Source organism: Xiphias gladius, chromosome 15 (genome assembly GCF_016859285.1).
Source record: "Xiphias gladius isolate SHS-SW01 ecotype Sanya breed wild chromosome 15, ASM1685928v1, whole genome shotgun sequence".
Taxonomy (NCBI): Eukaryota; Metazoa; Chordata; class Actinopteri; order Istiophoriformes; family Xiphiidae; genus Xiphias; species Xiphias gladius.
In genome coordinates this window covers 24,533,613-24,543,492 of record NC_053414.1, presented here as the reverse complement: position 1 = coordinate 24,543,492, position 9,880 = coordinate 24,533,613, and the positions used below count along the sequence as shown (strand labels likewise).

The following is a 9,880-nucleotide window of genomic DNA, read 5'->3' as shown; positions in this document are numbered from 1 at the left end:
ATTGATAGATAGGAGGATTGCTCAAGAGAACTGAGAAAAGTCAGAATTACACAGGGAGGAAGAGAACTGAAGCCTGTGTTTGAGATCGTTCTTGAGTTTTAATAGGCAAACTGAGCAACAAGCAGGTATTTCTGTGAGCACGAAAACAGACCGTATAATAGAGAAATCACTAAACCGATGTCTTCAGTTTAAATAGATTTCAGTCATCTAGTAGAAGCACTTTCATACCAACTGTGAATTGTTTTTGTTTTTTTAATTTTTTATGCTTTTAATTTTTAAAAATAATTTTATTAGTGTGCATGTAGGTAAACTTTGGAAGTTGTGGGTGTGAGTATAATACTGTAAATGATGCCTTCTATTGTCATTCTTTTTTAAATTAAATTATGTTTTATCATATCGGTGTGTATTAGTATTTATTAGTGCTTATGTAAAGTGTGGGCACAACTACAGCACAAGAAAATATTTGTTACAAACTCCACAGCCTGAAAAACAATATGGACATGATCTGTACTATTAGCATACAGGATTTTTTTACAATCATGCAAGTAAAAAGTAAATGGAAACATTGTTACACTGACTAACTGTATGCAACTACAGGACATATAAAATATATTTCAGTAGAAAAATAAATATACAAGCACTATAAAGTAGCCTGAAGAACAGTAATAGCATTATAATTTTAATCTTTGTACCTCTTATTAGTAAATATTAACCATTAAATTATTTTTTTTCCAAAACGAGAAAAAGCAGCATATTTGGTGGAGGGTAGAAGCAGCAGCACTGTAGATGGATTTCTGAATGTGATTTTTAGAGTTGACAGAAGGGAGCACCAAATCCCCACAAAACCAACTGCGAGGTGTTTTCAGTCTGTGCTTTCCCATCAAAACTCTGAAGACTATTTTAGATACATACATACACATTATACAGTATATACAGTATTTACTGTATCTATATTTATACACACTGTACCCAGCTTTCATTGTATTTGTGTACACCTCACAATAACAGCATAACTATGCCTCTGTCAGTATGTTAGAACAAGGAACATGTGACCTCATTTGCTGTGTTTAAACAGTTCAGACGTTTAGGTTTGATTGTATTTGACTCAGTAACAGGCACCTCAGTGTTTTTGAGTCTTTCAGTTTTACGAATGCTGAGTTAGTTCTGTTTGTTGTTTGGAAGAACTGACAGTTTCTCATTAGAGTTTTGTTTCCATGTTGCTCTTGTCTTACAATTATTTTTTAGCACTTTTCTCGTCCCTGCAGAACTTACTGACACTGCACTAAAATGTCAGTTCCCGTTACTGAGCATGCCCAGTAGCTTCCTGGGGTCCATCCCCTGCTGCTGAGCCACCTTCTGCACGTCAAAGCCCATGTGTTTCAGGAACTGGATCACGCTCATCTCCTGTCCCGTCAGCTGGTCGCGAATAGTTGGGCAGGAGGGGTTACAGTGAGGCCACGGGCAGCTGTCGATCAAATGTAGAGGGCAACCCCTTATGGGTGGGGTGTTGTGCTTTTGGTGGCTGTGGTTGCCGTGGCTGCTGTTGACGTGGAGGTTGTCTTGGAGGCTGCGGTCCCAGCAGTGGAGGGCTCTGGGTAGGGAGGTGCCTTTCACCTGAATGTCCATCCAGTAACTGCAGGGACAGGAGGAGACATAGTGATGGAGGGGTCAAAGGTAGATGAGACAGACTCAGAATAAATATAACATACCTTAATGTTCAACAACATCACCTCTCCCCCCACAAAATGTTACAAGAACCATACATATTATCACTCTGTAAAATGTCATACTTGTATACAATGTTTGTGTAGTGCTGTCACGAAGATTAAAGTAAAAACTAATTCTATATTGTAGATTTGTTTGATACAGGTCATTAAGCCATATGGTTTACACTGTGGGGTCTATCTGGTTGTATTTACAGCCCATTTAATAAAATATTTTTGAAGTCAATACTATCTGAAAGATTAAGAAACAATTAATATTCCAATCCTTATTTTTTACACAGCACCTAAACATTTTTTCCTTGTTTTTTTGTTTTTGTTTTGTTTTATAAGGAGCTGTGCCTGAATATATACTAAACGGGATCTTTTACTGGTGAAAAATACACTCGCTCGCTGATGGACAAGCCATGTAACCGTGACACTTTTTTTAAATGATATTGAACATGGGGTGCACTCCTGCTCCATGGAGGATAAGACACTAACAACGTCCCTGATTCAAGTGCGGCTGTGGACTTTCCTCTACTGTCTGCAACAAAGGTATAAAAGGCATAAAAATTGCCCCAAAATACTCAAAATTTAAAAAAAAAAAAAATGGCATTTTTTTACCACAATTTTATGTTATTCATATTACTGATATATCTGTGACAAGCCGATATACTAGCCAAGCCAATTTATCGGTCTAGCTTTAGTTGTATTAGACCATTCAGGGCAATTTTGTAAATCAACAGGCAACACGGCTTTATGGAAATATTGGATTTACAGAAGTTTTGCATTTATGTGATTAAAATAACTCAAATTGTTTGCTACTCAATTCTGCCAAAAGCACTTTCCCATCTGTTATATTATCTATATGTAGTTTTTCATCTGAATTAAAATTAAAAAGTGTATGAGTATTGAGCATAACATACTTTGAGTACACTACCGCAAACCACTTGTTGCACAATATAATGTATGAAATCTGTGGGCATCATAATGTTAAACATAAAACACAAAGAGTAAATAATTTACATAGGAAGTGTACAAGTTGCCCATTTTAAAACATATGGAGTACTTATAGCTTATTTTATGAACAATTAAAGCTTAATTCAGGCAAATAAAAAACATGGTAAAATTTAATTCAGGGTAAAGTAGGTAAATGACAGTGAATGAAAGTCTGTTTATTATAGTGGCAGAAAAATCCTCGTCTGTACAAGTTCCCTGTTCTCCAAATTGCTGATAGTCACCTGACATGCTGTGTATACAGTCAACAGCAGACTCCTTAAATAAACTGCTAATAGAGAACGTCTTACTGACTCAAGCTTTATGATTTCAAAAGTTTTATGTACTCACGTTCTGGTAATGAGCTCATGAGACAAGCAGGCCGGAGCAAACATCGCCCTGCCATTCAAAACACCGAGTCACACAGTCAACAAAACAGTCTTTTTTTAAACGGCCTCTTGAGTGTGCATGTGTGTGCGTTAGTGTGAGTGTCAGGCTTACGGTACATCACGGAGCGTGCTCCTCAGCTCCTGGCCCAGGTTCTGTATGTACCTCCACTGGCCCTCGTGGACGGGCTGTCCCGTCAGGTGGATGTTGTCGACCGTCAGCTGGGCCTCGTCAAACAGCCACTGCACCACGAACACCGGGCCTGGAGAGGAGGGAGGACGCCCTGACAGTCAGACTTTGAATGACACACCGGCCTCTGTCTCAATTGCCTATGTCGGCCTTACGAGGAAGCTCAGGGTGATTTGTCACTCACTTTTTAACGTGGGGTAGACCTTATATCCAAAGTAACAGTTCCACTCCTCTCCAACGTGGGCCTGTCTGCAGCTTTCTGGCACTAGTCCGCCCCAGTACCTGCACAACCGCAGTAGTATCACCACTTTACAAAATCTGTACATCTTATGAAGCGTCCTCCTCACCTTCTTAGCCCCTTCATCAGTCCATCCGTGCACCTCCCTCCCTCCATTGCCTTACCTGATGCCTCTCTTTATGGCCTCACTGGGGGCACAGCTGATGGTATCCAGGCAGTCTGTGAATTTGTACTGTTTGTTGTCCAGGAACCACCCGGAGTCCGCCAGGCCCCTGACCTGCACCCCTGTGTAGCCCTTTGACTCCAGCTGCTCGGCAACGTAGTCCACGTTCAGCAGGGCGCCTGTACCGCCCGCGCTAATGACAGCGAGAGTGGGGTCAGAGGGTGCAGCTGAGTGATTATCTCTGACAAGACACACACATTTGTACATACAGCGGGTGACACGCACATACTGTATGCCCAATACTGACCTGCTTCCTGCAAGAAGAAGAACCTTGGCGTTGTCCAGACCTTTTGTCAGCAGCTCGTTCACCACCTCCCTAATGATCATAGACCCCATGAACGCATAGTCACCTGACAACAAAAATATTACCTATATATTAGCATAGAGTCACCTGTAATAATAAAAGAGTAATGTAACTTTTGACCTCTCGCTCCGACTAATAACTCTTTATAAGCTGAAAAGTCAACTGGGCGATGACACAACACAAAGGCATTACATCTCACATCCCCTTCTTTTTCATCATGGGTTTGTTATGGTCTTTTATGAGCGAAACTTACAGGGTTATTAACGTAAAAAACATTAATTGACCCAAATCGCAAATGGCACCTGACTGATTACACTGAGTTATGCTCAACTGGACAATTTTGGCTTCTTTTCTGTTTTAAGCTTTGGCATTTTGAAAGAAATAAGTTATCTTGATTTAATGGAGAATTCAAGGACATTTAAGGGATGAAATAATGTGCGCTGGAATGTAGTGATAACTCCTACATAGGGATACCTGCACATTTTGTGTTATGTTATTCATTAACTTTTACAAGTATCTAAAACTAGCAGAATACAATAAGGGGTATCAGTAATTCAGATGTGGTAAAAGTTATGGAGGAAGTTCAAAAAGCTATGGCTGGTATAGATACATAAGATGTTTGTATTTGTAGCCTCTCATCTGTTCTATTCACTCGCCCCTTTTCACTACCTTTAAATATCTACTACATCAATCGATCTTTGTTAATATAGCTGCAGCCAGAGCCACAAGCTCACGCAGTGAGTCATCTCATTTATTGTGTCATACTGTGATCTGTCTTCGGGGTGGCTCCGCTCCACACATCACTGGAGCAGTATGGGATGAACCTGCAGGAGAGAGACAGCAGCACTGACAATGTGGAATCAAACTGAACAGAATCGGAGCAGCTTTTGTTTGACTGCCGATGGTGACAGGTAAGACAGTTGTACAAATAAAGGCCAACCTGGCTGCGTGACGGTAGACTGAACACAAAAAAAATAGTACGTGTATAGTGTGTGTTCAAAGATTGAAAGCTGCTGTAGGACGTCAGTGTGTCTCTTTCATTGTCTAACAATGATAAATAGCTGCTAGAACAAAAATATTGTTTTATGTATGAAAGGATGATAGATGGCAATAACAATACCAGCAGAGGTGGCACATGTACTCGTTATGTCTTTAATGTTCTTATTGTAACTGAAAGGAGCAATGCCAGAATGAAAACTGAAATATAAACCATTAAATGTTTAATTCCTAATTAATAATTTAAGTAAATTAAGTAAATACCTTAGTATCAAAAGTAAAAAACTCTCATTGTATAAGGAATAGAATGAGAGTTTAGTCATGCATTAACCTGTAAGAAAAACAGTGATCAACCACTTATATGGATCAAAAATGTTGGAACAGAATCATTCCTGTACAAATGCTGTTTAAATGATTCACCTATAGGAGTCAAGTAGCCCGCTTACAGTCTTTCATTTTGGGTCTTTTCATTGATGTCAACATATGGAAAAAGAATTTAAAAAGGTGGTAGTCTGCTACTGGAAGCTGCCATATGCTTAGGCTCTCTCTTAACTTATGCTTACGAGGTTTTTGGACTGCCACAGTGTGTATCGACCGTTCCTGCCTGCTCTCCCAACACAAGTTCACTGTGTGTGAGCGTGCCTGTACGTGCGCTTCCTGTGCGCACTCGCGTGCCATGTGCTGGCTTCCTCTACTCACACCGCCGTGGCTCAGTCAGTTATTTTTCCCTCCCGTTTTGGGACTTTGACAGTGCCATCGATTTCACCCTGACAGATGTGATCGCTATAAGCGGTTTCCACTGTATTTTGTTTTTATAGTTGGTCCAGGTGAAGCTGAGTCTGACTACATCGACAAGTAGTAGTTTTAACAGCCTATCAATTCATATATTACATTTTTTTAATAAACATTATCATGTCTTCAGTGTGTTAAAGCTTGTAATGTAAAACAGTAAAGATAGCAACGTTATAAAGCACCAGTATGGGGAAAAAACACTTCAGGTTCATATTTTTTAGTTAAATTTGATGGATAATTAGATGGGATACTTTCCGAAGTGTGTGCACCCATTCACTCATACAATCATTGACATACGTGGAAAGAGTTAGAGTTGAGAAAACAAGAAATAAGCACAACACACGAGTGTATTAACTATGAAGTGAAGTGAGAGACATAAGTTCTTACACCATGTTGGCGTTCCACCAGTGCGGGTTTTCCTCTGGCTGAGGAGACAGAATTCCTGTTCCTGTGAAATACAGGAGGTGAGATCTGACATTTATTTCACTTTCTGGACGAATCTCCTCATCACACAGTCAAAAACCTAAAGTCAAGGTAAGAGGGGTTAAAATGGCTACTTGTTAAAATTCACAAACCTTCGTGTGTGTGTGTTTGTGAGAGAGAGAGTGTGTGGGTGACTGTGTGTGTGTGTGTGTGTGTGTGTTTCCCTTTGATAAATAAGTCATTAAGTTTCCCTGCTTTGGTCAGCAATTACATGCGAACCTTGAAGAGCTCTGCGGCTGCTGCGCTGGCCACCAGTGTAAAGTATACAGAGAGAGGGGGGTGGTGGAGGTAGAGTCATAAACAAACAAGGGGTTCCCTGATGGCTGGAGGGAAAGAACCAGAGAGTCTGACTTTTAAAGATGAATGCAAACTCAGCTAAAGAGGAAACACAAACAGGTCCATGAATCTCGTTCATTCAGGGACGTTTTTTTCTCCTACGGACGAAAGCAAAAGCTCTGTGGGGACTGTGAAGAGATTTATCAGAAGCTGCACAAATGTATAACACATTTATGCCGGTATGTGTTTGTGCGTAATCTAAACGATGTGTTTGCCTTGTTACCTGTTCTGGTTTGTGGCCACTTGGTGGAGCTCATCAGTCTCCTCATTGTCTCGTACCTGCTGTCACAGGTCTCCCTGCTGAAACAGTACCATCCACCTGAAGAACACACACACACACACACAAACACACACACACACACACACACACACACACACACACACACACCACACACACACACACAAGCGTGTCAACAGGTTACCTACAGTAGTATTTCAATGTGTTGAGCTTAATGTCCATGTAGTGTCCTGTATCGGGTTTATCCCCCAGGTGCCTTCTCACCCTCTAAGAACAGCAGCCACCTCTTGCTGCCTGTGGACTCCTTGATGTAGTACCTGCAGGAGAACACCAGAGAAATCACTGAGTGTGTTCGTGTGTGTCATGCACGCACAGGTGCGTACAAACACGACCCAAGCTCGGCGATAGGGACGCTACCCTTGATGCTGACATGAAAGATTTGGCTCTGACCACACCGTTAAAATCTCTGCAGGAGCCTGTTTAACCTGGCTTGCGGAGCTGGAATTGCTTATTTAACAAGAAGAAAAAGTAGAGGAATCTCGTCACGGTGTTGGCAGGACACGCACTCTCTCACACACACACACACATAGGCTCGAGAGCTTGGGTGGGATATGGAAAGGTCCCTTTTATTCAGAAAAATCACAGTGCGTGAATGAGATGATGAGGTGCTCAGGATTTATTTTGAAAAGTAATGTCAGTGGCTTTATTCACCCGGAAATCCCGAAAGCTGCACTGCCTCACCTGTTAATGACACAAGAGTACTGAGATAATAGTGACGCACAAGATCATACTGAATCCCTTCCTTTCATCAGAAAAAAAAAAAAAACTACTGCAGTACCACTGACTGGGGCCCGAGTGCTCCAATGTATGGCATGATCAGACCAACACTTGGGACTCTATGGGGAGCATGATGCCCCCCCCATCCTAATCCCTTCTTCTCTTTTGCAACATTTACCAAAACTGGGATCTTGAGTCTAACAACCTACCAGTGGGGATTCTGGCGCAAACCAGCTGCAGGCTACAAGCGACGGTCCGACGGTGAGAAGTAGTCTGTGTGTGTTTTAGCCCACCGTACGGATCCACCTGGTGGATCTATAGGCATGTCGTTAGGGGTCTATAATGGTTCACACAAGTGGGGAAGACCTTCCATGATTCTTCCGTTTCCTGCACTGTCACGTCGAAAACTTTTAAACTCATCCCTCTTTGCAATCTATCTTTATCAGTCTACTTTAATATCGTAAATACTAGACCCAACAACTTTGGTCCATCCGACTTGAATGAAATCATCAAAGCGGTCGCCTCTCTGTCGAGAGCGCGCGCGGTCCCTCTCGCGCAGAGCTCGGCGGCGGCGCGCACCGCGCTCGCTCTGATCTGAGGCCTCTGATCCACGGGGAATGAGGGGCCGGGGACTAAACCGCCAGTGTGACACAGGTCGGGCGTCTGGTGCCAAAAAGAGCGCAAGTATCCGCGCCGTCGTGGCTTTCAACCAAGAATTCCCCACATTCAAAAATGGTGACAGGGATTTTAAGCCACGCTCAAGTTTTAGGTGGCTGACGAAATGTTAAGAAGCGACGCAGACTTACCCTGCAGGTGACCCGTCATTGCAAGTCACGGACGCGTTCCTCAGAAAGTGCAACTTCATGTCCTGGTCCAGTTTCTGCGCAGAGCACGGGTACAGTGACTGCGCCAAGTTCTTTATCTGCACCATGAAGTTGTCCATGTTGCCCTCCACGGCGGTAAAGTCTAAAGGGAAGCTCTCTGGCCCTTCCACCCGCTCCCTGTACGCCGGAGCCTGCTGCTGCTGCTGCTGCTGCTGCTGCTGGTGCTGGTGGTGCTGCTGCTGCTGCTGCACCCGCCGAGTTTGCGCCCGACCGCCGCGCACTCTCCGCGCCTCCACCGGTGCGCTCATGTGGATGAAGAGGAGCAGCAGGCAGGAGCGCACCGCGGACAGACCGGCCGAGCTCCTCACTGCACAGCGGCTCTGCATTTCTACTTGTTACTGGGAAGCGTCTCTCGAGTGTGTGCGAGCGGTCTGAATAAAACGCAGCATGTCCTAGGAGACGACAGAGAGGTGGGAAGTTCTTCGGAAACGCACGGACACGTCTCGGAAACGATCGCTCACGCAAGGTGCGCCGAATGAACGCAGGTTAAAGTTCTCCATGGTGCCTCGAGAGATGGACAGCCGGGTTACAGTTCACCCCAAGTGCACGTGCAGTTCCCTCGTCATGTCAGTCGTAACACTGTCTGCACTTCGTCCAGGGAAGGCGTCATTACGCGCGTCAAAATCCGCCGCTCAGCCCAGCTTCAATCGCTGTAGTAACTCGACCTGTTGGCTCTGGGATCTGGGACGGAGGGGGGATTTTATTTGAAGTCCCCCGTCCTCTCCCTCCCCCTCCCGGCCCCGTGCTTTTCACTACTCCCGCGGGCCAATCATTATTATCTTTGGCTGGTGCTCCTCGCGGGGCGTCGGTCTCACGCCCAGAGAGCGCGTGTGCCTGGCACGCCCCTCCAGTGCCTTTGAAGTGTCTTTGATTGAATATGGTGTGTGTTTGTTACATACAAATGCATCATTTGAGACTCATTAATAAAAAGTAATTCCATCCTTATGAATGAGCCAAATAAAGGCTACTGCATCAACTCTCTGTCATATGTGCCGGATATCCACTTTCTGTAAACGCATCCTTCAGCTGTTGTGTGCTCCATGACATTACCTCTGGGGATTATCTGTATACCTCAGGATTTCATTTGACCATGACTGTAACAACTATAACTGCTGTCAAAGCCGAGGCGGCCTTCTTGTCTGCAGCCTGATCAAGACCGTTTTCTTTCTTCTTCTGCCTTTCAGTGGCAGGGGACTCTCTAGCCCTTAAGGCCACTGAGCCAAATAGTTTTTTGGCTTTTAGTCACAGCCTCCGGCCACGTCTGTCTCCCTTGCCATCTTAACCTTGTGTCTGAGCTCGTCAGAGGTCCAGGGCAGCTCGTCCACCTGCTGCTT

General features: G+C 43.8%; 1 protein-coding gene across 1 annotated transcript; it reads right to left on the bottom strand.

The window, feature by feature from the left end:
• Positions 1-346: 346 nt before the first annotated feature.
• On the bottom strand, positions 347-9,206 carry notum1b (notum, palmitoleoyl-protein carboxylesterase b). Its single transcript, XM_040146066.1, has 11 exons — positions 8,469-9,206; positions 7,150-7,202; positions 6,871-6,966; positions 6,216-6,276; positions 4,806-4,864; positions 3,984-4,086; positions 3,678-3,869; positions 3,460-3,557; positions 3,201-3,348; positions 3,051-3,098; positions 347-1,633 (listed from the first exon to the last, which is right to left on the bottom strand). Exons 1-11 carry the CDS (start codon positions 8,870-8,872, stop codon positions 1,291-1,293), a joined length of 1,605 nt encoding a protein of 534 aa, XP_040002000.1. The 5' UTR covers positions 8,873-9,206; the 3' UTR covers positions 347-1,290.
• Between the last annotated feature and the right edge of the window lie 674 nt (positions 9,207-9,880).

Coding starts and splice junctions, on each gene's coding strand:
- notum1b (XM_040146066.1), bottom strand. CDS start 8,872: ATGCAGAGCCGCTGTGCAGTGAGGAGCTCGGCCGGTCTGTCCGCGGTG. Junction 6,277..6,870: donor GTGGCCACAAACCAGAACAG/GTAACAAGGCAA, acceptor TGTATTTCACAG/GAACAGGAATTCTGTCTCCT. Junction 4,865..6,215: donor TGGTGGAACGCCAACATGGT/GTAAGAACTTAT, acceptor TCTCTCCTGCAG/GTTCATCCCATACTGCTCCA.